The following is a 27,855-nucleotide window of genomic DNA, read 5'->3' on the forward strand; positions in this document are numbered from 1 at the left end:
ATTAAATAAAAGCCTATCTGATTTTTTTTATTAATACCATATACCAGCAGTCTTAGATCAGTGATAAAAGTTTATACTTAAAAAAATAAGTAAAAACTTGACATTTTAAAAGATTTTTTGATTTTTATTATGTGTGTAAGTGTTTTACCCAAGTGCGTGTAAGAGAAACTGGAATTGTGGTTGGTTGTGAGATGCCTTATGGTGCTGGGAACTGAACCTGGGACCTCTGTGAGAGCAGCAAGGCTCTTAACTGCTGAGTCCTCTCTCCATCCCCAACTTTGCATTTAAGAACGCTTCTCTCACGCTCCATCCTAAGCCGTTACTGCCGCTGCTGTCTGGTTCCAAGAAACAGTGCGTGCGGTTCAGTTACACATCCCATGCTACAGAGTGTACCCTGCCTGACCCGGCAATCCAGCCAAAGAATCCTCGTGTGCGCACCGTCCCAGAATCATGGACTCCAGCCAGATTCGTGGTTTGCAACCAGTCCCCATGCGTAGAGCTGCCTCAGTTAACTGGTGTCAACGTCTACATTTGCACGGGCTGCAAACAGCAGAATCAGAAATAAACAATGCACATCTGCAAAGACAAAAGGAAAGACCCAGAGGCTCTCCCGGTCAGTCTCTGGGTCACAGCCTCTAAAACATAACTCACCGGAGAGCTCCTTCCACAGATCCCTGCCCCCAACCACCTCCAGAATTATACAGTTTTCCTGACATCAATTACTCTGCTTTCCTTTCTTTCCTTTTATTACTATTTATTTTGAGACAGAGTTCCACTATGCAGCCCTGGCTGTCCTGGAATTCCCCCTAATAGACCAGGCTGACCTTGAACTCATGGAGATCCACCTGCCTCTGCCTCCCAAGCACTGGGACGAAGGGTGTGCACTACCACCCCTGGCCCACCAGTTACTTCTGTCTTTTTTTTTTTTTATCCTGTGGTGCCTAATTGAGTGTTTACTATTACAATTATAGAGCCAACTAGCATTTTTATCTGACCACCAGTATTATTTAGCTGTTATATAGTTTCATTTTACCATGGAAGACTGTTAAAATGGTCTCTTTTGAGATACCTAATACATTAGATACTTTATTGGACTGGAAATGGAATGTTAGGTACAGAATGTCCCAGAGGCCACCCCTGTCCAGATCTCTGCCCACCATCCAGGGGTCATCAGACTACCCAGTGGTTGGTATGGATTGGTGCCCCCAGCCTTCTTCTCTGCTAGGCCCCTTCCAGACCAACTCTACCCACTGCCTCTCCCCAAGCTGTCTTTCCTGTCACTTGAGTCTTTGTTGCAACAGGGTAAGGAAACCTCTCAGAGTGACCAAGGTGTGACCTCAGGGCGGTCGTGTTTAACAGAGGTCACAGTCTCTTAACAGGACCTCATAAGCAATCTGCTCCGGTTCTCGGCATACTGGAGAAATTGTGACTCAGAGAGAGACAGGTCTCCACCTAAGGTCACCCAGCTAGTTGTGGGTCATGGGAGAAGTTGAACTCAGCATTCTTGACCTCCAAAAACATTTGACTTAACCTAATGAAGACGACCTCTCAGTAGAATGTTTTTCATCCCAGGCTGGTCCCTGTGGATGTTCTTTCCGGCCAGGAGAACTACACGGAGCCCCCAGCTGGTCCTAGAGTAGTTAATCCCTACTCCACTCCACCCCTATCCAGTCCCGTCCACCACCACCGCCGCGCCGCCGCAGCCGCCGCCCCCCCCCCCCCTTCGCGCTCGCACAGCTCCTCTCTAGCTCTGGGCTGCTGGTAGTTATTCTCAGTACACAATGAGGAGCTGATGGCTGCTTTGCTTTGCCCCTGTGTTTGGTTTGTTTGTTTGTTGGCTTGTTTTTCAGACAGAGTTTCTCTGTGTAACAGCCTTGGCTGTCCTGTAACTCTCTTTGTAACTCTCTTTGTAGACCAGGCTAGCCTCAAACTCACAGAGATCCACCTGCCTCTGTCTCCTGAGTGCTGGGCTTAAAGGTGTGCACCATGTTCGGTCCTGTGTTTGTTCGGAGACAGCATCTTTGCTCAGCCCAAGCTGGCCTCGAACTCTGTGCCCTACCCTAGCCTCTTATGACATTTTTTAAAAAATATCACTTATTCACCAGCCCCTGCGATGATCATAGTGTAGCCCCTACACGCTCACCAGCCCCTCTTGGGTGTATGGTTTGTGCTAGAGATGGGGGTACAGGAATAGGTCAATCGGGGATACTGCCTTCCAGAGAAAGCAAGAAAGCCATGAAGGTTGTAGGCTTTTAAAATGGAAGCAGGGTTCCTGTTATAAGCTGAGGTGTTCTGGGAGGACTTCCCAGAGGAAGTGGGGCTAGAGCCAAAAGGACAACAGACAGCAGACAGACAGGGTTGGCGTTGTCAATGGCTTTAGAAGAGGACACAACAGAAGAGGGTGCCAGTCCTCCCCTCCACCAAAATCAAGATCAGGACACTGAGCAACTTACTTTAGTATCATTCTCCTTCTACGGGGTCTTACCACATGGCTCGGGTGGTGTCCAGCTCATGAGGCATTGCCGTCATCCCTAGTGCTGGGATGGCAGGTGTGTGCGTTGCCTACCGCCTTCAACAGCCGCCGACAGAGCTGAATGACTCGGTATGTAGCTGTGTTCTGTCTTCTCCATTAAGCCCCCAAGATCCCAGTCCCCTTAATTGATTTCTGCCCCTCCTGCAACTCAGCATAGCTTGGAGCCCCAAATTCAAGCCCACCTCCCTTCTTCCTCTCCATCTCTCCCCTTTGCACTCTGCTTCCTTCCCCTTCGTCCCAGCTTGTCACTGTCTGTCCCCTTCTCTGTCTCCAGTGTATGCTGGGCAAAAGGCTAGATCTGGAAGGAATCCTCCAGACCAGCAACCAGCGAGCAGGCCATCTGTAGTCCAGAAGTCCCTGATTGTCCTGGGGGAGCCCAGCCTAGCACCCAGCCAGACCCTTGGCCTGTACCTGCTTCCCAGAGTCCTCACGGTGGAAAGACTTGTTATGGCATGGTGACACTGTCCTATGCTTGAGAGAGCAAGGGGGTAAATCTGGGGATCCTTCAAGGTAGAGAGACCTTCAGCCCTCAGCACCTGTGAGGTCTACTTGGAAGAAGTTCCCTCCCCCACCTCCTCCCATTTCTGCTGCTGAGATGGCTCTGCTCCCATTTCAACCAGCACCAGATCCATTTATAGCATCAATTTTATTTGCTCCAGCCCCGGCTCCCTCCTGGCTCCCCAGGGGCACCCGATCCAGAATGCCAGGCCCTGCTTCCTCTTCTCCTGGAACACGCTGACTCCCTCCCTTGGGCGCCGGGGGAGTCGGCAGGATAATAACCTTCGAGAGGAAAACTCTCTTCTCCCTGCCTTCTAATCTTCAGTGCTACCAAATTAGAAAGGCATCAGAAGCCCATCGGGCAGACTGCCGCAGGGATGTCACGCCATTAACCCCGGGCCGCCTCCTGCTGGCACAGGCAGCCAGAGGATGTGTCAGACCTTCCAACCCTTCCCAGCTCCCCCATCCCTCCCCCCCCCCCCGCTTCTGTTGGAAGTGGAGGCTCAGTCTTCTCCACCCTTCAACCTCATCCTCACCTCCCCATCCATTTCCACACCCCTGTCCATCACATGGTCCCAGTGCCCTGGGCTCCAATCAGAGCCTGGATCCGGAGAGCATTTGCTACCCTGTGGTTCCTGTAGAGCCTGAACTGGACATACATACCCACACACATGCACACATATACCCACTCCTGTGCACATATAGACACACTCCTGTGCACACACATACCCACTCCTGCACATACAGATACCCACTCCTGTACACACATAGACACACTCATGTGCACACACATACCCATACATGTGCACACACATATTCACACATGTGCATGCACATGCCCACACATGTGCAAGCACATCCCCATACATGTGCACACACGTACCCACTCATGTGCAAACACATATTCACTCTTGTACAAATACATAACCACACATGTGTACACACATACCCACACATGTGTACTCACCTATCCACTCATGTATACATGCGTATCCATATGTGCACATGCATATGCACTTCTGTACACACACATCCCCACACATGTGCACACACATCCCCACACATGTGCACACACATATGCACTAGTTGGCTTCTCTGTCTATATACTCAAGTATGTGCCCAGAAAGAGAGTTGACAACTTGTTCAACTCTGTATCCATAGCAGCCTGTACCAGACAGGCCACATGTTCACTTCAGTGAACAGGCATGGCTAGCAGGTAACACTTGCTGTCCATCAGGCACCAAGCACTAAACATGCAATCTCTGGTCTATTTTATTAATTTTCATTTATTTTTATTTTTGTTTTGAAAACAGGATCTCACACTGTCCAAGCTGACCTAAAATGCAGGATAGTCACCCACACCCCTTCCTCAGCCTTTCAAGTGCTAGGATTATATGAGGGAGCCACCCACCCACAACCAGATCCAGTTCTGTTGTGGGTTTTGGTTGTTGTTGTTTTGATTTGGTTTGGTTTGGTTTAGTTTGGGTTTTTCAAGACGGGGTTTCTCTGTATAACAGTCCTGGATGCCCTGGAACTCACTCTGTAGACCAGGCTGGCCTCAAACTCACAGAGATCCACCTGCCTCTGCCTCCCAAGTGCTGGGATTAAAGGTGTGCGCAAGCACCACTTGGCTCAGTTCTGTTGTTTCTTAAGACAGGATCTCACATGTAGCCCAGGCTATCCTGAATTCTCTACATAGCCCAGGATCAGATTCCAGTAATTCTCTTGCCTCAGCTGCCCAAGTGCTGGAAATACAAGCATGAATCATTATGCTCTGCTCCCAGACTGGCTGAATGGTAGCTCATCCAAGATTTTCAACCTTCTAGTGATGCCAACCCTGCCAGTGAGGATGCTGAACTCTGTCACCTGTCCCCACGCCTTACAAGCAGAGTGCTTCCTTCCATCTGATGCCAGCATCAGTAACTGCAAATGCAACTGCGCTGGAGCCCGCTGTCTCCTAGGGCACAGAACGCAACTGCCCTGGTGCCCGTTCTCTCCTAGGGCACAGAACGCAACTGCACTGGTGCCCGTTCTCTCCTAGAGTGCAGAATGTGCACACAGCTCCTGACTTCTAGACGGGCATCTCACCTGCTGCTGGTGCTGCCGCCCTCATCCCAGGAAAGAAGCCTACATCCTCAGTGACTCCCAGGTGCTCACCTTCATCTCTCCTGCAACCCCAAGCCCCACCCCTTTACACATTCACCCTAAAAGCTTTCCTGGCATATAACACCACTGCAGTAGCGCAGTGTTTGCCACCAGGGGCACCCTGTGTGGATCCTTGGGGGCTGGGCCAAGAGTAAGCTCTGAATACGTGGAGCTTTGTTATGTTATTGGTCTTTCTTGGGTAATATAGGCAGAGCCAAAGCCACATGCTAGCTCTAGCAGTACCACAAATTGCTGTCTGTCTAGCAGCAGCTCAACCCCACCTCTGAGCCTTCCACTCCTGTATACTTTACACTGCTGGGTTAAATGGACTCTGAGCCATTTTCCTTTGTAAAATTCATGTTTGCTTACAAATATCAAAACCTTTATGAGGTTAGCGTCCAGCTCTCTCATCCCCAGCCTGGCTAGTGTTAGCCTAGTCAAGCAGGAGATAAGATGAGAAGCCGTAGCAAAGCTGCTCACAGAGAAGCCAGCACAAAGTGACATGCTCCTGCGGTCCCGGACACCCAGAAGAAGCAGGGACACCAGAGCCCAGGAGCTGGAGCTAGGCTGGACAACACAGCCCCTGAAGTATTCATTCTCAAGGCTCCTCCTCAAGGTCACATGATGTGATTGTCTGAGGGCTGCTGGGACAAGAATGGTTGACCCTAACACATGATTCCATCCGAGACACACAGCCACTTCCCTTGGCTGCCTTCCTTCATTCATGCTGGAAACCGTGTTCTGTCCTGACTGTGTGGAGAACTCTTAAGTGCACACGAGGATGTCAGGCTCACACCAAATCCACATAGATATAGCTCACACTATAGAAATCCATGTCCGAGTGTGTGTGTGCGTGTGTGCGTGCGTGCGTGCGTGCGTGTGTGTGTGTGTGTGTGTGTGTACACAAGGGAGAGAGTATACAAGAGATCCGGGGAAGACTGAGAATATAGAAGCCAAAAAAGACAGGAATAGCTGAAGGGATGGAGGGAGGGAGGTCATACGCAAAATAATGAGGGTGACGACAATAACAATAACAGGGCTAACACAGACGCTGTCTTTTTTTTCTCCCAAGCTGAATGTGAGCTGGAGCAGGGCTGAGGGGATTAATCTCTTAAAAAGTAAGTGCCGTGTGAGGAGACAGGCGGTGATTAAGGTTTTAACTGATCAGTCTGCCTCTGACAGTGAACCAGCTATTATCTTAACGGAATCAAACGAACATTCAAAGCCGTGCTCAGCCCCAAACATGAAAGGAGATGTCATCTCCTGGCAGCTGGCAAGCCGCAGGGGGAGCTGAGAGAAGAGAGGGATGGAGGGAAGAGGTGAAGAGAGAGAGCAGCATTGTGGTGAGGGAGAGGGAAGGTAAAGAGAAAGAAAAGAGGGAGGAAGAGGGCGAGAGGGTTTGTAGAGGCTCCGCTGCCCCAGTTTCTCCTCCTCTCTCTCCTCATCTCTCTCTCTCTCTCTCCCTCTCTCTCTCTCTCTCTCTCTCTCTCTCTCTCTCTCTCTCTCTCTCTCACACACACACACACACACACACACACAGCACATGTTGTGGTACCCTCAAATCACAGGTTCTAATCGTGGCACTCTTCTGCTTGGAAGTCTTCAGTGTCTGCCCCCTTACAGAAAAATGAAGACGGGGCAGGGAGAAAGCAGAGGCCAGGGGAACAGGATTGGAGGCTCTGGCTCATTCCCTAAGGAGACCGGAGCAGGCAGGGCTCCTGCCTTTCCTTCCCTGTGGCTCCAGAGCAGGAAAGGCTAAGCAAATAGTTCATAAATGGATATTGGAAAAAGGATAAGGAAAAGAAATGAGAGAAGAGAGAGTTAGAAGCGGGGGGGGGGGGGGGGAATAGGAGTGGAGAGACAGGGAGAGGCCCGAAGAGGAGAGGTAGAGCAGATAGAGGGAGAAAGGAAGAAAAAGAATGAGGAGAGAGACGAGAGGAGGAGAGAAGGAGGGACAGGTGGGGAGAAGATAGGAGAGATCATATTTTGCTAGGCACTGAGACCCATCCGCCTAGCAGCGGATGCGGCGCGTCATGTTCCTGACAGAAAGGTGGAGTGGCAATGCCTTCGGCTCCTCCTCTCAGACAGCTGGAACCCATATCTCTCCTGCTCGGATTTGTCAGAGCATCTCTCCAGAGAGGGTGACAGAAACCCGGAGAAGGAAAGCAGGAAGAGCTCCGGAAGAGGTTCCTTTCCATCCCCACTCTTCAGAAGCGAGGGCACGAGAGAGGAATCTGGGGATCCCTTGGGCCTAGGACTTGGGTTCAGACTAACGCCTGGCACTTAAGTGTCTGATGCTTCCCCATCTCCACCTGAAGCTGAAGCCCAGGGCTGTGTGCAGACCAGACAGGCATCTTGCCACTGAGTGTTTGAGGAAATTTGGAAAGGGTATGGTCCCAGGGTTGGATAGGGGTAGCTACTTGGTCTACAGCCAACCCTCCACTCACAGCGGAACTATGGCTTCAGGGGTATCTGAGGCAGGAAGGGAGCCTCCTCAGAGTCAGAAACTTTAGATGGAGAGACACCAACTGGATGCTGTCTGATAAGGATTATCCCACTCTCAAAAGCTGTCCTCTAACCTCCACATGCATGACACGGCACACACACAGTGGATGGATGGATGGATGGATGGATGGATGGATGGATGGATGGATGGATGAATATTGGAGCTGGAGAGTTGGTTCAGCAGTTAAAAGAACTTACTGTTCTTACAAAGGACCTGGGTTAGAGTCCCAGAATTCACATGGTAGATGGTACTCATCCATAGCTCCATTTCCAGGGCATCTGGTGCCCTCTTCTGTCCTCCATGGGCACAGCAAGCAGATGGTGCACATACATACATGCAGGCAAATACTCATACACATAAAATAAACAATTTATGCATATATATGCACATATATATTGAAAAGAAATGTACAAACTTGGAAGAGACAAAAAAAGCACATCATACAGCCAGACACAAGGCCACATGCCTGTCGATTCATATTTGTGAAGCTGAAGTAGGAGGGTAACCAGTCAGAGGTCAGATTGTCTCAAAAAACAAAATAAAAAATTGCAGAGGGGGCTGGAAAGATGGCTCAGAAGTTAACAGCACTGTCTGCTTTTCCAGAGGACCCAGGTTCGATTCCCAGCACCCACAGGCAGCTCACAACCATCTAAATATCCAGTCCCAAGGGATCTGATGCCCTTTTGGGGCTTCCATGAGAACTAGGCAGACACATGGTACAGATATATACATGCAGGCAAAATATCCATATACATAAAATAAATAACTTTAATCAAGAGGAAAAATATGAGCAAGAAGGTGAGAAATGGAGAGACACACAGAGAAGGCAGCATATTTGAAAGGTTAGAAAACAACCCCCACAGGCCAATGAGTATAAGACAGTCCTTTCTCTTGCTGACACGCTGACTAAGTTGAGGAGACAGCCGCTTCTCTGAGAAAACAGACATATGGTCCTTCCTCTCTCCTCTTCATCCCTCAGACTCTCGCTCTCAGACTCACTCAGACAGGCTCTGTCTCACATCCACCATTCCTTGCACACATTCTCCTCTCTCCCTCCCTCCATTTACATGCACACACACACACATACACACACACACACACACACACACACACACACACACACACACGAAGCTCTAGGGTCCCTATTCACAGTCTGTCATTCTGGGCCTGAAGCCTGCTTTGGGCCACAGCCAAGTTCTCAGAATCTCCTTTTGGTCCAAGAGAAACCAGGTGCAATGCAGCTCAGTTCCCCGGATGGTACAGCCATGTGCTTCCAGGCTCTCTCCCCCCTTCCCTCCCTCTCTCTTTCTCTCTTCTCCTCTCTCTCTCCCACTCCCTCTACTCTCTCTCTCTTTCTCTCTCTCTCTCTCCCTCTCCTTCTCTCTCTCCCCTCTTCCTTCCCCCCTCCCCTTTCTCCCCTCTCTCCTTCTCTCTCTCTCTCTCTCCCTCCCTCCCTCCCTCCCTCCCTCTCTCTCTTTCTCTCTCTGCCTGAACACAGCTTTCAAGTCTGACCAGAGGGAGGAAGTTAGGATAAACCCTGCCTGCCGTAACAGGTAGAACGGACCCAAGACCGGGTTCCCTAGAGTGTTAAAAGCATGGCTAAGCTACGGCTCAAAGGACAGTTATAAACTGATGCAGCCAAATACAAAACGAGAAACTTAATTAAAACATCGTGAGATGTTTACTGGATTTTTTTTTGTTTTTCCTGTAAATCAATTGCTTGAATTTTGTAGGAGACAATGGCATGTCAAAACACTGGAAATTCCAGGAGCAATACCCTACCTTCCTGCCTGCCCTGGCCCTCTTCCTCATCCCGGCTCAGGATATCCCCGGTTCAAGCCTGTATTGTTGAAATAGCCTACTTTACCACCTCCTTTCTGGGTAGGAGCTCATCCACTCTTTACCTCAGCCCTAATAAATACACTTTGCAAGAAGGAAACTGAGGCAAACACAGGTCATATTGCCTGGAGGCAGAGCTGGGGTCAGGGAAACCATGGGGTCCATTCTTTGACTATTGTACACCCTGCCCCTTGAGGGCACTCTCTCCCTTCTCGGTTTTCTTTGCCCTGCCCCAACATCCATCATTTTTGTCCTCCAACTTCCTCAAGGACCTGTTATCAGAACCTCTCCCGGACTCCCCGGACTCCCCGGTTGCACAATGCCACGAATTTGCTTCCTGTCTATTTTTATTTTATCTTCTGTACCATATTATTTGTTATCAAGAGTACAAAGGGTGTTTGCCTTTAATCACCCACCACCATCACCACCTAGACACAGGAGTAGAAAGAAAAGTGACACCAGGTAGTATGAGCGTGCTTACCATGTGGTTATGTTGTGATTACCACCCAACACTTGCTGCCAGTTGCTTAGCTAGCTAGCGAGCTAGTTTTTTGAGACAGGGTCTCGAGTAGCCCAGGATAGTATCAAACTTACTCTGTGGCACAGGGTGACCATGAACTTCGTGCCTCCCAAGCGCTCTGGTTACTATCATGAGCCACCATGTGTGGTTTATGTGGTGGTGGAAGTGGAAACCAGGGCCCCGTACCTTCTAGGCAAGCACAGCTGTTTCTTCCACCCCTGGTCATGAATAGGAACACAGACAGAAGATTAAAAAAAAAAAAAGTCATCTTCTTGCTCAAGGTCACAGGCTGTGGTGGGCGAAGGTGAGTAAAGGAAAGGCCTCAGGGGTGAGCCAGGTCACCACCTCAGTCAGTCCTACCCACCACAGCCTCAACCTCCACCTGGAAACAACAAGACCTGCTGGGAAGTCTCCCACCAAGCCAGCCACTCCCAGGACAGAGCTAGGATGGTTGTTTTGGATTCTGTTTTGGGTGTGGTGTGTTTGTTTGTTTTATGTTTTATTTTTCTTTGTTTTTGTAAGAGGGAGAGGTGAGGCAGGGTCTCCTGTAGCCCAGGTTGGGTTCAAATTCACTATTTAGTCAAGGCTGACCATAAACTTTACCTTCCTGTGCCTGCTTTCCTGGATTATTGCTGTGTATCACTTCACCCAGATTTGGAGTGGAGTTTTTTATATAGCAATAGGAAACACAAACCTGCAGATTCATTATTCCCACTAAGGGCGGTAAAGCTTATGAGGCCGGCCAGCCCAGGGTCCTGTGGGTCTGTAGGTCGGGATTAGGAGTTAAAGTTAGCCCATGGCCCTGCCATCAAAGTACGGAAACAATGAATTATTGCAACAGTGTGTCCTCAGTTAGAGCTGGAGGCTCCGCAGTCTGGGTGAAGAGGGTGTCTGAATACAGCCGCTGACAAGCAAGACAGCTCATCTTATTCCGAAACATCTGTGTCCTGCTGGACACCACGGTGGGATGGGGCAGCTGCTTCCCAGCTGCTCACAGTGAGTCTACGTCAGGGGATCTCAGTGGGCAGGGTGGGACCTAAAAGTCCGGAGTCTGGACACCACTGTGGATTTGATTTCTCTATAAGACTTGCACAGACACTTCTTTAAAAAACACTTTTTAGCAACTGGAGAGATGGCTCAGTGGTTAAAAGAGCCTGCTACTCTTCCAGAGGACCTGAGTTTGATTCCCAGCACCCATGTGTGAGTCAGATAACTCACAGCTGCCGGTAACTCCAGCTCCAGAGGATCCAATACCCTCTTCCAGCCCCCACAGGCATCAGAACATATGTGGTGTGTGTATAAAATTCTTTTTAAAATAAAGGGGAGGTCTGAATAGATAACACTAAGGTTAAGAGCACTTACTACTCTCGCAGAGGGCCTGAGTCCAGCTCCTAACATCTATATGATGGCTCATAACAATCTGTAAATCTAATTCCAGGGGATAGAGTGCCCTCTTTGGTTCCACAGGCTCCTAAATACATGGGAGACACACACATACAATAGATAGATAGATAGATAGATAGATAGATAGATAGATAGATAGATAGATAGATAGATGGATGGATGGATGGATGGATGGATGGATGGATGGATGGATGGATGGATGGATGGATGGATGGATGGACGGACGGACGGACGGACGGATCTGCCTGCCTCACCCTCCCAAATGGATGGGTGGTTTCTCCAAATGCTGGGGTTACCATCTCTGGTGGAGGATTGGGAACAGGAGGGAGGAATCCATGGTGAGAAATGTGGAATTCAGAAGACTTCTCAGAGCCAGCAATAGGTGGGTGTGGGGGAAGGTGCTGGAGACAGCTAGCCAGCTGCAAGCAGGCTGCAGAGAAGCGGGCCTGAGACAGGGGTGGGAGAAGCTGAGGAGGCTGCCCGCAGCCGTGTTTGCCACGGACGACATCAGTCTGAAACTGGCCATGGTGGTGTGCTTGTGAGGAGGAGGCAGGGGGATTTTCTTTTTCCATTTTCGTGTGTGTGTGTGTGTGTGTGTGTGTGTGTGTGTGTGTATGTACATGTTTGCATGTGTGTGGTCACACATATGTGTGAGGGAGAGCATGCACATGTGTAGAGGTACCTAAGGCTGAAATCAGTTCTCCCTTATTCATTGAGACAGGCTCTCTCAATCAAACTCGGAGCTGACTGATACAGGTAGTCTTGTGAGCCAGCTGGCTCTGGGTCTCCACTTTCCAAGGCTGGACTGACAGGCAGGTTATAATACCTACCCAGCATTTCTGTGTTTGGAGATCCGAACTCACGTTCTCAAGCTTGTATACAGGCACTTTAACCTCTGAGACACCTCATATCCCCAGCCCCCGGCAGCAAAATCTTGAGTTCGGGGCCCTGTCTGAAACATATATAAACTAGAAATGATATAATTCCTATCCCCCTAAAACTGTAGTGGGGTGAAACAGGTAAATCGGGGCAAGTGTAACCCCGTGCGTGACACTAAGAGTGCTTGATAAGCGGCAGCTATGGCAACCATTCATAGATGGTTTTAGTAGAGACAAACCAACCAAGAGGTCCCCAAATGTCTCCTCTACATACCTCCACATAATGGCACACACAGAATGTGTGTTTAGGGACAGTGGAGGATTATGAAGCAGAATCTGAAGTAGGTGGGGCTCAGAGTGTCACACAGGAACAAACAAAGGGTACCCCATTCCTGCAGAGCCTCCCGGAGCTGGGAATAGGCTGAAAGCAAAGGGCCAGAGCTGAGAAGGGTTGGTTAAGCCCATAGGGAGGAGACTCTGGAAGACTCCGAGTGCCGTCCTTATGCAAAGGAGAGTTGTCCTTTGAGCCTTGTGAGAGTCCTCTGTAGAAAACAAAATCAAAGGGTGGGGCAGCTCACGAGGAATGAGGATGAGTCAAGACAGAACTCTGCAGTGGCTGGGCCTCCAGGGCTGGAGTGACCACTCTGAATCTTGGTTCTGTCATGAAACAGTTATGCAGGCACAAGCCAGCTACTGCACCCAGCTGTAGCAAGCGCTGTGGCTGTCATCATGGTCCCTGATCTTAGGGCCCTTGAGGTCTAGCAAAAGAGACACGCAGAAAAGCTTTGATGTGTCCATAGATGGTTAATGACACATCTGGTCAAAAATAACGATGTCACTGTTCCTCAGGGAGGTCTCCGTGGGCGGAGCCAAGTTACCTTGAGGGGGGAACGAATTCTATGGGCCGAGTCAAGCTACCTTTGCAGAGATTGAGAAGAAGCTGAGAAAAAGAAACACCTGATCTGGGGTCCTGGGGCAGCATCAGGGTTGGAAGTCTGCGATGGGGATGGAGAGGCTTGGAAGCCTAGCTATCTTCTCTCCCGGTAGACAAAGTCAGGGGACAAGGGGCCCAGAAATGAATCAGGAGGATCACAGGGCTCACAGGTGTCTCTCTGTCCTCTATGACAGCCCTGCCAGCTGCCCTAGCATCCCTGGGTCCCCAGGGTCAGGCCATTACAGGTGAGATTTATCACAGCAGGTGTGCGGCATGACGGTATATTACCCAGGATTATGGACTGTAACAGAATAATCTCCCTAATGTAATTCAAGCTCTCGACATGGCTTATGGCTCCTTAATGTACCTCAGACCGAAGAATTACAGGAACATTCTCCCTCCAGCTCCCCATGTCCCCTCCCTCCCTTCCCTGTCAACCCCTAAATGATTTAGGCAATTGCCCGCGGCCAGACCGCCACATCCAGTCATAAGTCAGTGCAGCTCAGTAAACATGACAGGCCAGGAGCTTTTCCCAGCCTATCACTCATCCATAGACACCTCTCTTTCCTCAAGGAGGAGGACAACCTGTGACCGCTGGGATGCTGAGAGGGGTCATCCTGAGAAGGCCCCTAGACACCAAGGTTTGAGCAAGTCCCCATCCAATGTGATGTTGCTCTGGGCTTCGTCACCCTCTAGACTCAGAAAACCACCCCAGAGCCACAGATCGTTACGGCCAGGGAGGTTGCAGGGTGCTAAGATCTGAGTACACGTCTGTGAACTGACCTTGTGAGCTCAAACAACTCAGACCAAAAAAAGAGGTTCTTCTCTACTAACAGACATGTTTGTCTTTATTGAGCATTTACTAAGCACCGGCACTATCCCAAGTACTTCAAGTGAGCTGTCACTCAACACTTCCAGCAGTGTTCGAGTGGGGACTGTCGTTCTCTACTAAGAAACTAAGGCTCAGAGAGGTGACACCAAGGTCATAGGCCTATGGAGGAGGAAGTTGCCACGTGAGTCCAGGCAGCCTGGTCCCAGAGTCTGCAGGATAGCCCTCTGCTCTGTTCAGTGCTGTGCTTCACGGTGCCTGGGAAACCCAACCTCAGATCCCAGGTTTCATTCTTCTGCCTTGTCTTCCCATTCATGTGTCAGAATGACAGCAGTGAGTCTCAAGCTCAGAGAGTCTCTGAGTATGACTCTGGCGTGCTCAGAGAGCTGGGTTTTCACCAATCAGCAGCCAAAAAAAAAAAATTTGGAAGCTCCTTGGCTCAGGCCTATAGTGACTTCCCCGGCGCAGCCTGACTTGGCTTCCTCTTCTGCTGCCGTGCTCTCTGAGCCCACACCTCTCCTCTCCTCTTTCCTGAACACAGACCCGGGGCTCCTCCTGACCTCAGGACCTGAGGAAAGCATAGGGAGTGTCTCCCCACATTAGGAAGCAGCCACAGATGGGCAAGAGCTCCTCCTGAAATCAGCCCAAACCCAACAAAGCAATTTTCTAGGCAAGAGCTTCAACTAGTAAGTGCCTTCTGCATACACTACACCAATCTTTCCCTAAAGATTTTTTGTCAATCCTGAGCACAACCATTGTGACTTGGTGGCTTAAACCTTGGGGATTTGCTGTCTCTAAAATGGGCCAATAGTAAGAAGGACTAAATTCATAGATCTCGTTCAAAAAAAAAAAAAACTAAAATTTCAGATAAAGTACTACATACTAACAAGTATAACACATACACCAACCCATAGCCATGGGCAAGCTGCTAAAATTAGCTGTGCTGTGGCAGTAAGCATGGTTCCAGATGTCAGGGTTCTTGTAGTATAGCTAAGAAGACGTGTGCATGTGCAAACACGCACACACATACACACACACACTCCCCTTGGGTTTCAGTGACCACTTTGAATCTCTAATAAGGACACTTACATATTCATTGTCTCTGTTGTGCCCACAGGCAGTAGGAAGAGAAAATCCAGGCAAAGCAGGGTATAGCTCAGTTATTGGAATGCTTGCCTGGTATACATGGAGCCCTGGATTCCATTCCAAGAACTACAAAATACTCATGTGTTGCTTCACAGGTTCAATCCCAAAACTTGGATCAGAAGTTCTTGGCTTTATAGTGGGTTTGGGGCCAGCCTGAGCTACATGAGACTGTCTCAAAAAGGAAAAGAGGGAGGGAGAAGAAGAGGAAAAGGAGGGGGAGAAGATAATCCAGGGGCATTGTCTGACCCCAGCAGTGAAGTAGATAGGGAGGGTGAGTGGATTAGATCAAAGGTTTAGCAGTCACCTGTTTCTGACTTTTAGGAAGTACTGCCCTGGGACAGAGGCTGCAGTAGCCTCTCCTTAGAGACACCCCTGGGATGGGTATGCCTCCAGGTCTATGACAGAGGCCCAATGCCCTTCCAGCATGACACTCTGTGTGAGGGCCGGCTTCCTTCCCAAGTTTGCTCTCCTTTTGGTTTCCTGCAGCTCAGCACTGCTAACTTAGGTAAAGAGTACTGTTGTTCCACGAGGTACCACGAGGGGGCGCCTTCGTTTGACTGTGTGAGGTAAGGAAAGATGTTGGCTCAAAGAAGGCTAGAAGTCAGCCGAAGGCCCCACCAAGAGTCATACAATTGGGAGACATAAGGGACTCTCAGCCACAGTGACTGTATTCTAAAGACCTGGCTTTAGGTGTTCCTTTTTGTCCTTAGTGCATGGTAAGGTAATCTCATTTGACAGTCTGATTCATTAGCCCTGTGGGGCAGGTGTCTTTTACAGTTGGGAGAAACAAGGTTTCCAGAGATCCAAGACTTACATAGGGTAACACAGCCAACCCCCAGCAGAGCTGCTGTCAGCCTGATAGCCCTAGTCTCCTATAGGTCCTGGCCTCTTCCAGGGGTTTATACCATGCTGAGCACACAGCAGAGGCAACAGATGGATGGATGGATGGATGGATGGATGGATGGATGGATGATGGATGGGTGGGTGGATGGATGGGTGGGTGGGTGGATGGATGGGTGGATGGATGGATGGATGGGTGGGTGGATGGATGGATGAGTGGATGGATGGATGGGTTGGTGGATGGATGGATGAGTGAATGGATGGATGGGTGGGTGGATGGGTGGATGAATGGATGGGTGGATGGATGGATGGATGGATGGACGGATGGATGGATGGATGGTGAATGTAGGATGGATGGATGGATGATGGATGGATGGATGGATGGATGGATGGATGGATGGATGGATGGATGGGTGGGTGGGTGGGTGGATGGATGGATGGGTGGGTGGATGGGTGGATGGATGGATGGGTGAATGAATGGATGGATGACGAATGGATGCATGAATAGATGATAATGATGGATAGGTGGATAGATGATAGATAGATGGGTAAATGGATGGATAGGTGGATGGGTGGATGACAGATGGAGGGATTGATGGATGGCAGGCCCTGTGGACTAAGTTACAACCTTCCTGGGAGAAGTCTCTATTGTTCCACAGGGCAAAGAGCTGAGCAAGACCTTAGCTTTGCTCTGCCACTTCCCAAGTCACAACCTTCTGCAACTATGAGACTCTCCGAGCAGAAGGCAACTGACATGGAGGCCAATTCATTTATGTACGTGAGGAAAGTACGCTTCAGCCGGGACAAGTGGCCAGCTCACCCCAACAACAGGCACTTCCTTAGAACCCCTTGTATGAATCCTGTGAGGTTGAGAGTGAGATTTATTTCAAAGCCTCTTATGTTGGGCTGGGGGTGTGGTTCAGATGGCAGAGGGCTGGCCCAGCATGCACTAAAGCCTGGATTCAATCACCAGCACCCAGAAACTAAACATCGTGGTGCACACTTGAGATCCCAGTTACTAGGAAGATAGAGACAGGAGGAGGATCAGAGGCTTAAGGTCAACCTCAGTTACATAGAGTTAGAGGCAGCATTGGACACATAAGACCCCACCTTAAGGAGAAAAAAACGGCAATCAAAGCTGTTGTCTTCATGGCACCTGCATTAGAAGGAAGAAGCCAAGAATTCAATGTGTATATATGCAGCATGCTGTGTAACCATAATTGCTACTGGAGAAAGGAGAACAGAGCAAGGGACATGGACCTCCTGCTGTGGACGCTGAGGGGCAGGAGTATCTGCTGGAGAATCTCAAACAGAAGACAAACATTTTCTGACTTCAACTTCAGAACTGCTCACTGCTCTATGGAGGCTGATTAGGTGAGCAAGAAGGCACAAACAAGGACAGGTTGAGGGATTGCAGTACTCCATCAAGAAAACCTTGTGGCTGGGACTGGAGCCGATCATACTCGCCTAGCATTCATAATGCTCTGCATCCCCAGCGCTGTGGTGATGCACGCCTGCAATCCCAGCACTTAGGAGGGAGAGGCAGGAGGGTCAGAAGCTTGAAGTCATCCTCAGTTGTTTATCCAGTTGGAGATCAGCCTGGGAGACAAGAGACCAAAGGTGGTCAGGAGAGGAGGGAAGGGAGGGGAAATAGGAGAGGGGGGAGGTGGGGAAAGGAGGGGAGAAGGGCTGGAGAGCTCGCTCAGCAGCTAAGATTGCTAAGCAGCAAGAGCAGTATGTGCTAAAGCCCCCAGCACCCAGGGGGGATGGTTCACACTTACCTATAACCAGGTTCAGGTTATCCAATGCCGTCGTCTTCCGGTCTCTGGAGGGCAATTTCTCACAAGTACACACACACACACACACACACACACACACACAGAAAGCACATACTCATAATTTTTTAAAATTTTTTTTAAAAAGAAAGAGCGGAAGAGATTAAGAGCACTCACTGTCCATGCAGAGGACCCAGGCTTGGTTTGCAGCATCTATATGGTGGCTCACAACCATCTGTAATTTCAGCTCCCAAAGTCTGACACCTGCTTTGGTATACCCACCTCCTTCATATCGTGGTGCTCATAAATTTATAGGAGAACACATACAGCATTGTTTAAGACAGGGAGGAGAAAGGGAGGAAGAACAGAAGAAAGGAAATACAGTGGCTTGGGACAATGACTTACATGGGAACAGTAGACTCTGGACTTACTCCGAAGGCAAAACAGTGTGTTGCTAAGGCACTGCGTGGTAGCAAAAGGAGGAAGAGTTGATAAAGACCCCAAGACTGTCTTCTGGAGACACAGGGAAGGAGCGTTTGCCCTTTGCTGAGGTAAAGAGAACTCACAAATTATCCTGTAAGGAGGGAAGTTGAGTATGACGATAAGGGTTTTGAAGTTGAGCGAATGAAGTCTGAGATGCCTACTGAATGTTCAGGTAGTAACAGGAAACTGGATTATTGGGTCTTCAGGTCGGAGAGGAGGGGCGATAAACGGCAGACCTAAAAGAACAAAGTCAAAAACTCGGGTCTCCAGGCTCCCAAGGGAACTCTTTTCGCAGTAAAGAGAAAGCATGCTCTCACACACAATGGACAAGTTAAGAAACCTCGAAACGCTCGAAAGTTAGGGCGCAAAAGAGGAAATACGGTAACTCCGCGCTCGGTCTGTGCGGGAGCTGCTAGGCCTGCGCCTGCAGCGGACGGGCTATTTGCGGGAACTTGGATGAAGTGGAGCAGCCCAGTGCTCCGTGTGCGTTCCTTGCGGGCGAAACTGTGGCTGCTAGAGATGAGGGCGGATCTCCCCTGAGCTCTGCGTTTCTTCTCTGTCCCCTCATTTCCTTAGAGTCATTTACCTCCTGGAGCTGGCTAGGAAGGACAAGGAAGAATCTTCTTCCTGCTCGTGATCGGCCGCAGTTGCTGAAGCCTCTCATGCAGTCCTAGGCTGGGTCTCCCAGATCTGCTGGGTGACAACCAGTCCCTTGGATTCCAAGTGGCTGTGTGAGAACTTAGGAGCCGTACAAGTTTACCCTCCTCGATTTCAGAAGAAATCAAGCAGAGGGGTAACCTGCCCAAGGCCCCACAGTGAACCCGGGAGCCGTTCCAAACTCCCAGTGTCTGGGGTTCCCAACTTCTTGGCTAGTCAAGGAGCACTGGAGACACCCCATGGTGACAGGGGAGTTGGCGGACTTTACCAGCCCTGTGTTTGAGCTCTATCTCTCCGAGGTGTCTGTTTCCTTTTTTGTTTAAAAAAAAAAAAAAAAGGAATCGCTCTTGCCCTGCCTTCCAGTCTTACAAATGCACATTAAAGAAAAAGCAACTGCTGTTCTTGACTAACGCGGCACTGTCCTGGGCTCCTGGCACAGGCCTCCCGGCTTTGAAAAGCACGCCATCTCTTTAGCCATTGAGGGGATTAGAGGCCAGGGTGGATCTGTCAGACCCGAAAGAAGTCCCAGCACAAAGCCACGGTGTCTGCCCTGCCCCAGGGACTCAGGGGTCAGTGACAGGGGCCTTGGAGGAGGAGCAGGGAGAGCGGAAGTCCCCGCTCGGTGGCCCCACTCCCCCCTCCCCCGGCCGGCCCCGGGGCAGGTGAAGAGAGACCGGGCTCTGCTCCAGGTGGCGGGGTAGAGGCGGGGGTGGGGGAAGGCCCGGCAACAATAGCACTTTTATTTGGGACTGTTGGGTTCTGAGCGGGTGGGCGGAGGAGGAGGACGCCGACCGGGCCGCGGGGGAGGGGACGGGCCGCGGCATCTGGCTACACACCTGCTCCTGCTTAACCCTGTGCGCGCTGGGCGCTCGGTTGGCAGGGGCTGGCTAACCCGCTGCGGAGACCAAGACTCCGGCTGGGAGACACCTCCCTTGGGCCCTTGGTCAGGCTTGGAGATCTATCTCCAAGAACAGAAGCAAAAGGGATCCCTATAAAGACAGAGCTTTCGATGCGTCTGGCTGTACCCTTAGCCCTGCGTTGAAACCCCGGTGGGACGCAGCAGGCTGGAGAACAAATTCGAGTGACTTTAGAGGGAGGCGAGGATTTCCAACGGCCGTTCCGGGAAGTCAGTCTTCGGGAGGCGTTGGGGCGCGCAGGGCCATGACAGGCGGGGCAACTCTGCACAGGGGACAGCCCATCGCCCAGCATGCTTCCCAGCTCGGCACTGCAGGTGAGCCGAGCGCCGGGCAACCCCGAAATGAGCTTCGCGGGCGCCCCCTGCCGGCAGGGAGGCTCGAGCCCCGTACTGCACCTGCCCGCACCCGGGACGCGCCCCACCTCCCAAGCCCACTGTGTCCCCCAGGCTGGCCCGAGGCCTGGCATGCTGACTTGCTGCACAATCCGAGCCTGTTTGTAGGCGGAGGACCTGAGCCGGGTGCGGCGGCCCTGAGCCAACCCACTGATCCCATAAAATATTATTTGTGTTTAAAAATTCCAGTAATTGGCTATGCAGCCGCTTTTTCCGAGCCCCGTGCCAAGCGCAGTAAAAATTCGCACTCCGGCCGGAGTTATTTTCATCATGCAAATTCTCATTTTCTGTAAACAGGGTTAAAACATTTGGACGGCCCATCCCTCACACACACCGCCGCCACCACCCTCCACGGGGGCAACCAGAGAAGAAAAGTTTAGAAGGACGTTGGTCTAACTGGTATCCATCCTGGGATTACCTTGGTAATCGGAAAGCATACCTCACATAATTCCCCCAATCATATCCCTTGAAGACAGGCGCCTGAATGCCTGGGTAAAAACTCCCGTTTCCTCAACTTCCTCCCCCTTTCTCTAGCCGAACAACATACATCATTAAATTGTAGAATTGTAATTATTTTCTGTTAATTTTTTAACTTTTTAGTAAGGGAGGGGCGGTTGTCAGAGGACCTTTGGCAGGAGCCAAATTTTGCTTCCCCACTATCCATGGGTCCCTGGAATGGAACTTAGGACATCAGCCTTGGCAGCAAGGGTTTTTACTCAGAGCCATCTCACCAGCCCCTTTCTCCTCTTTTATCACAGGAGCAAACCGAGGAGACAACAGCCCTTTCAAAGCCATATAAAGTCACCTAGTAAATGTACGCCGGAGCTCAGGCCCGCTCAGGTTGCCCAAGTGCCCAGCCATCAGGATCCCCGCAGGAGCGGGACTGAAGCAGGTGTCCAATGCTTCTGGGACAGAGCCCTACGCCTTCCGTGGGCAGAGGCTAAATGACTCTAGGCATAATAACTTTGGGGGGCGGAGACAGTAACTCTCAAAGTGCCCACTTCCTGTCCTTGCCTGGAGGGAGGCGGGGGAAGTCCCAAGCAGGGCCTTGGAAACCCTGAGTAATGGACAGGAGCCTTGGAACCGCCCAGAGTTGGTAGCTGTCAGCCGGCTACTGAGAGGGGAAGCCACTCACGTGGGAGGGAAGGATTGTTTTTAAGCAGAGGCAGATGGGAAGTAAAATTCTGAAGTTGGTAAGGGAGGTGGAACAAGAAAGACAGACAGACAGACAGACAGAACATAGCACTATGTTGTCGGTAATATGTATTATTTGCAATATCTGAGGGCCTTCTGTGTGCCAGACACTACTTTTCGTTTGCATCCTTGCATCAACACAAGCCGGAGAGATGGGATCTCAGTTGCTTGCTACTTTGCCGATGAAGATGCTGAGGCTCAGTGGCCCATGGTCCCGGTAAGAAATCCCAAACATTGGCAGCCACCTTCCCATATTTACTCTCTTCCCCAGTCTTTGTGGGCTTCCTTCTTTTGCCCTGGATGTGCCTCAGCCTTCGAAGCCATTAAACCTAGACCTTCCTTCTCGGAGGATTCCCTCGGTAGGCAGCTAGCTGTTGTGCAGAACTTGGTCTCCTAACTTTAGGCAGTGAAAGTAAGAAAAGGAGATAGCAAAGGACCACACAGAAATACGTGGTAGTCCCTCTAATGCATAGCCCAAAGCTCCACAGTAGGAGGACTGTAAAGGGGGCTCCAGGTCACTGGTCGAGCGTTTCAGCACCAGTGGAGGGCCCTTTGTGCAGAGGTCTTGCCAGTTCTTCTCTTCCTGGCTCAGAAATCAACTCCAAGCCTACATTTCCAGCTACACCACTATAGAAATGTATGTCCTCCATGACTCTTGTTCCAGTACTCAGGAGGCTGAGGCAGGAAGATACTGAGTTTGAGAACAGCCTGGGCTAACCTCATCAAAAACAAAAAACAAGCAAACAAACCACACCCACACCAGATTCTTGTCCAGTTGGGTATAGTGAGCGTGGAAGTTTATCATCAATCTCTAGGCCACTCTTAATGCCAAGTACAATGGTACCTACCTGAAGACAGAAGCAAACAGACCGTAAATACCAGACTAACCTGGACTACATAAGGAGATTCAGCCTCAAAAACGGCCAGACAAGGTGGCACCTGCCTTTAATTCCAGCACTAGGGAGGCAGAGGCAAGCAAATCTCTGAGCTTGAGACCATCCTAGACTTGTAGGACAGCCAGGGTTACATCATGAGACACAATCTCAAAAAACAAAGAACAAAACCAACCAAATAAAAATGAAAAGTGAGGAATATGCTAGCATTCTTACAGTCCCCCAAATTTGGGAGGCCAAGGCTGGAGGGTTGTTGTAAGTTTGAGGTAGTTTGGACTACAAAGTGAGTTGGAGGCCAGACTGGAAGAATACATACATAAGTACATACATGCATACTACATACATACAAGCCAATATAGAACTTGTTGGGATCCAGATGGATCCAGGAAGTGTAGAAGCTCCGAGTCCATCTCTGACTAGAAATAGAGTCAAGGACAGGCCTCTGGGGGTGAAGAAGAACCCATCAGTCACGCCAGGTAGGAAGACAGCTCCTAACGGTGAACCCTCTACAAAGGGGTGGAGACTCTTCCTAAGGGAAAAAGAACATGACATGAGAAGAGAAAAGCAAGCCTGTTGGATGCTAGCATGGGAAAGTGGACAAAGAAAGCCCATGGCACCTAGTTACTAATGACCTTATTGGGTTCCTTCCTCACTGCTCCAGTTGGACGCTTCTTTCCCAGAAATGCACAGAGAGTCTCTGCTACGACCTGGGTGTAGGGTTTGGATGTGAGAAGAATTTCATTCCTACCTATCTTCCTGCTAGTCCGGGGTAACCCATTCCCACCTGGCTCCAGAAGAGAGGGGTCCCCGACTGAGCTGTGGGCTCTGTCTGTGATGCCATTCATCACCCAGAGGATCTTGGGAAATGGAGGAAGAATGAAAACCCCCAGAGAGGCTAACAGTCCAGGTTTGGTGAAGACCTGTGGCTCCTTTGCGCTGTGACTCACAAGGATGATGTCACAATGGGTTTGGAGGGTGACTCTTCCTTTTAAGCTAAGATAAAGCAGCTCTCCCTCACATTCCCTACCCTTCTACTCCAGAGTGGATAGGATGGCGTGGCATGGGCCAGTCCCATGGCCTGTTGTCCCCTGGGCAAGTGATTTCGGAGGTTCATCTCAAGGACAGACATGAGCAGAAATGATCTCAAATACAAATCTCTACAGAAATATCAGAAATTTATATAATCAAGGAAGAAAGCACAATGGCTCAATAAGGCTCTCAGTGAATGCCCCTGATATGCCAGGTACAAACATAGGTGGTAGTGGCTGTCAGGGAGGAATGGAAGGTTGAGGGAACCTACCCAAGGGGATAAATGGTCTGCATTTTGGGCTGGCCTTGCCTAACTGGTAAGATTTTTGTCAGGCAGTGGGACTGAAAGCCAGGTATGGTATCACATACCTGTGATCCCAACACTTGGAAGGCTACATCAGTCAGGGGAATCATGAGTTTGAGGCCAGCTTGGGCTACATAGTGAGACACTGTCTCAAAAAAAGGAAAGAAAGAGAGAGAGAGAGGGAGGGAGGGAGGGAGGAACGAACGAACGAAGGAATGAAGGAACGAAGGAAGGAAGGTAGCTTAAGGGAAGCAGGGAAGCTGTTAATTGTCAACACATTCTAAGCGGAAAGATCAGACTCCAAATTGCCTGGCATAGGTAGGCCTAAACAGAAAATCTGGGGTGAGGGTTAGCTAGGGAAGGTGGGGGGAATATAGAGAAGGGGATGCAATTCTTCCCCAACCCTGAATCTGTCAATCCTGGATTCCCTTCTTCATGTGAGGTTCCTACCACCCCTATTTTTTAAGAGGGAAGATGGGTGAATTCCATCTTCGATACTGTGCCCAAGATCCCACCAATGGAGGATATTTGGGACAAAGAAAAGGAAGAGGAGGAGGAGGAGGAGGAGGAAGAGGAAGAAGAGGAGGAGGAGGAGGAGGAGGAAGAGGAGGAAGAGGAAGAGGAGCAGAAGGAGGAGATTGTAGACAAAGAACGAGAGAAAGAAGAAAATAGGTGCGTATGACATAGCACTGCTGCGTCCTCTGTCCCTCCAGCACTGGCTTCCCCCCCCCCCCCCCGCCACCTTCCCCACCCTCCCACCCCCATCCAGCTCCCTGGAGATCCTCAGGCTATGACCATCTTGACCTCTAACCTCTACCTCTCCTCTGTCTCCTCTTCACCCTGACACCATTCTTCCTATTCTTCAGGGTCAAGACCCTTCTTGGAGTACCCAGGCAGGACTCAGTGTGGGGCCTGATGGCTTGGCCCAGGCCCTCCCCAGAGCAAGGCCGGTGGTGGGAAGAATTTTCCCTGCCCCCACTCCGTGGATCCTGCCTCTGTCAGTGCAGACTGAGGACAAAGACGAAGCTCCACCCCCTGCCCTCCCTGGCCTCCTGCTCCACCTCCAAAATGTTGCCCTCATTGGAAACCAAGGAAGAGCCTTGCTGGCTAAGAAGTCAGTCTCTGATGGAGCCTCCACCAGCTTCCAGACTGAAGCTGTGCCCAAGACACATCCCCAAGACAGTGCCCAGGCTTCCTCCCAGGGTCTCCCCCAAGAGATCTACTGTCATCAAACCCGGGCGACAGCAGACCTCAATGTCATTGTGGCCTCCAATTATTATCAACCCCCCCTTCAAGAGTTCTGCTCTTAAGGGACAACACACATCCTCTGCCAAGGAGGCCTCCCATACCCCAGGTGCCTGGGGCAATCCCTTGCCTCACCTTCCTTCAAAATAAATATTTTTGTTACCCTACCAACAGTCTAATACATTCTGGGCACTTTCAGATGCTTTAGCTCACGTAATCCTCACAATATTTATAAAAATCAAAACATAGGTGAGGTTCCCCCCCACACACACTCCCAACTGGGTCTCCTGTTGCCCAGGCTGATCTCAGCCTTGCTGCATAGGCTGAGGAAGACATTGACCTCGTCATCCTCCTGCCGCACTTTGTAATGCTGGGATTACAGGCATGTCACCATGGCCACTTTATGGTCTGAGCCACAGCCTTGGCCTTTATTTACCTCGTTCCTGCATGGGAGATTTTACCCTCATTTATTTATCCAATTATTTATGTCAGCATGGACTCAGGGATATCTATGTTACACTTTGAGTGATTAATGCAGGTGTATTTATTTGACGGCTCAAGATGTTCCTATTGGGTCATGGCTTCTGCTGCCGCGTCCCGCGTCCCTTTGGCACACTCCTGCCAACATGAGCTTTGACAAAGAAAAAGTTCTCTTGCCTTGCTTTCCTTAACCACTTTCATCTCAGCCCTTGGGAGTTAGAGGCACGAGAATTGCCACAGGTTTCAGGCCAGCCAGGGCTACACAGGGAAACCCTGTCTCAAAGCAAAGTAAAAGCTGGCGCTCAGAACTCCCTGTGGACTTGTGACTGTCCTGCTCTGGTCTCAAATCATCTGTCACTCCAAGTACCCTGTTCCCTTCTACTAGAAGCCTAGATGTGATTTGTCACTACTACAGCCAGAGGCCTGTGTTGTGCAGGTACACCCGAGGTCGTGGGTACAGGTACACCCGAGGTCGTGGGTGCAGGTACACCCGAGGTCGTGGGTGCAGGTACACCCGAGGTCGTGGGTGCAGGTACACCCGAGGTCGTGGGTGCAGGTACACCCGAGGAGTGCCTGTGTAATTGGAGGCCAGAGAACAACCGCAGCTATTGTTTCTAAGAGGCTACCCGTCTTCTCTCTTGTCTTCTCTCTTTCTTAAGATGGGGTCTCCCACTAGCTTAGAAACTGCCCCAAGAATCCGCCTATCTCTGCCTCACCAGCTCAGATTTTACACTTCTGCCGCTGTGCACAATGTTTTTGTTTATCAGTCCTGTGAAATTGCCATGGGTTGACAAAAGAAGCTGAGCTCTGAGAGTTAAGGACACCTGTGGTTCTGTAGCTCCCAGCATGCACAGTGGGCCCAGCTGAGCCCACTCTGAATGTGTGGCCAATGAGCATCAGCTCCCCAGCCTTCCCTGCCCTTTACCTTAAGCTTGCCCCTCCTGCACCCAGCTCCCTGGCTACCAATCCTGGTCAATGAGGGAGGCAGTCAAAGGGAAGATGGGAGGGCCTGGTGAGAGCGCTTGTCCCTGGAGTCCTCCGGGTTGAGCAAAGCTAGCAGAGGCTGCGCCCCTATGGAGGAAAGGCAGGATCCTGTGGGCAGCTCCCTTCTCTGGATGCTAGACTCCCCATTCCAGTGCCCTGTTGGTACACACTCTTCACTCCCTTGGACCTCAGTCAGCCCCGCTGACTCCCCTGGCTCCCGGCATGGGCTGTCCATTCAACTCATGCCCTGGCAGCTGTGTGGGAATAGAGACATGGGCTGGAGGCTCAAATTGAGAGCTTAGTGTAAGCTAAGCGAACCTTAGATCATGATTAGGGGAGGAATATGTGCTTCTACATGTTCACATGCACATGCATGTGGAGGTCAGAGTATGTGTTTGTATATGTTCACATGCAAATGAATGTAGAGGCCAGAGTATGTGTTTGTACATGTGCACATGCATATGGAGGCCAGAGTATGTTTCTCTACATGTTCACATGCACATGAATGTGGAGGCCAGAGTATACGTTTCTGCATGTTCACGTGCACATGCATGTGGAGGCCAGAGTACGTGTTTGTAAATGTTCACATGCGTCTAGTGTTTTCCTCAACTGCTCTCCCCTTATTTTCCTTTCTTTTTTAAAATGCTGTTTCCTTGGATCAGCAATATAGCTCAGCTAGTAAAGGTCCTTGCTGGCAAGCCTGACAATTGAAGCTCGATCCCCAGCACTCATTTTGGAGAGAAAGAAAATTGTCCTCTGACCTCCACATGTGCACTTCGGCACAAGCCTCCTCGCTCCCCCAAAATAAACTCTAACAGGAAATGTTTAAGTTATTATCAATATTGCGTGTATGCATGTTGTTGGGGAGCACACACACCATGGCACGCGCATGGAGGTTGGAGGACAATTCTCTTTTTACCTTAATGTGGCAGGGATGAACTCAGATTCCCGTTTGGGCATCAAACACTGTAGCTAACGAGCCTTCTAACTTGTTTTTTACTCTATGTGTATATGTATTAGCCTACATGTAAGTCTGTGTACCACATGGATGTCTAGTACCTGAGGAGGCTGAACGAGAGCATTGGATCCCTTAGAACTGGAGATACAGACAGTTGTGAGCCACCACGTGAGTGCTGGGAATTGAACTCGGGTCCTCTGGAAGAGCAGCTGGTGCTAACTGATGGGCCCTCTCTTCAGCCACACATCACCCCTCCTCCATAAACACACTTTTATTTTGGCACAGGGTCTCTTTCTGAACCGGGACCTCATTGATTGACTAGAGTGGCTGGTTCTGTTTAGGCAAGCTCCGAGATCCTCCAGTCTCCATGTTTAGCATCGGGCCTCAAAAACCCTGCACCGTTGCAGCCAGCTTTTTGTTTGTTTTTTTTAAAAAAATATTTATTTATTTATTATGTATACAATATTCTGTC

General features: G+C 50.2%; 1 protein-coding gene and 1 long non-coding RNA gene across 8 annotated transcripts; one reads left to right on the forward strand and one right to left on the reverse strand.

Annotated features, from left to right (window-relative positions):
• Positions 1-16,935: 16,935 nt before the first annotated feature.
• LOC125407678 (uncharacterized) lies at positions 16,936-19,052 on the reverse strand. Of its 2 annotated transcripts, XR_007234273.3 has the most exons (4): positions 18,917-19,052; positions 18,414-18,566; positions 18,253-18,309; positions 16,936-17,671 (listed from the first exon to the last, which is right to left on the reverse strand). It is a non-coding gene; the product is annotated as an uncharacterized LOC125407678 (long non-coding RNA). The 2 variants fall into 2 exon arrangements; XR_014998207.2 differs by having other exon boundaries at positions 18,253-18,566.
• On the forward strand, positions 18,262-25,128 carry LOC125407677 (uncharacterized). Of its 6 annotated transcripts, none has more exons than XM_048445422.3 (7): positions 18,262-18,398; positions 20,594-20,788; positions 21,055-21,188; positions 21,581-21,707; positions 23,045-23,626; positions 24,184-24,388; positions 24,583-25,128. In XM_048445422.3, exons 5-7 carry the CDS (start codon positions 23,521-23,523, stop codon positions 25,109-25,111), a joined length of 840 nt encoding a protein of 279 aa, XP_048301379.1. In that variant the 5' UTR covers positions 18,262-18,398; positions 20,594-20,788; positions 21,055-21,188; positions 21,581-21,707; positions 23,045-23,520; the 3' UTR covers positions 25,112-25,128. The 6 variants fall into 6 exon arrangements, with proteins under 6 accessions (XP_048301379.1, XP_087754043.1, XP_087754044.1 ...); XM_087897917.1 differs by having other exon boundaries at positions 21,598-21,707; XM_087897918.1 differs by having other exon boundaries at positions 21,635-21,707.
• The last annotated feature ends 2,727 nt before the right edge of the window (positions 25,129-27,855 follow it).

The sequence above is a fragment of the Myodes glareolus genome, chromosome 18 (genome assembly GCF_982192425.1).
Source record: "Myodes glareolus chromosome 18, mMyoGla1.1, whole genome shotgun sequence".
Taxonomy (NCBI): Eukaryota; Metazoa; Chordata; class Mammalia; order Rodentia; family Cricetidae; genus Myodes; species Myodes glareolus.

Coding starts and splice junctions, on each gene's coding strand:
- LOC125407677 (XM_048445422.3), top strand. CDS start 23,521: ATGATCTCAAATACAAATCTCTACAGAAATATCAGAAATTTATATAAT. Junction 23,627..24,183: donor GAATGCCCCTGATATGCCAG/GTACAAACATAG, acceptor CTATTTTTTAAG/AGGGAAGATGGGTGAATTCC. Junction 24,389..24,582: donor CGAGAGAAAGAAGAAAATAG/GTGCGTATGACA, acceptor CCTATTCTTCAG/GGTCAAGACCCTTCTTGGAG.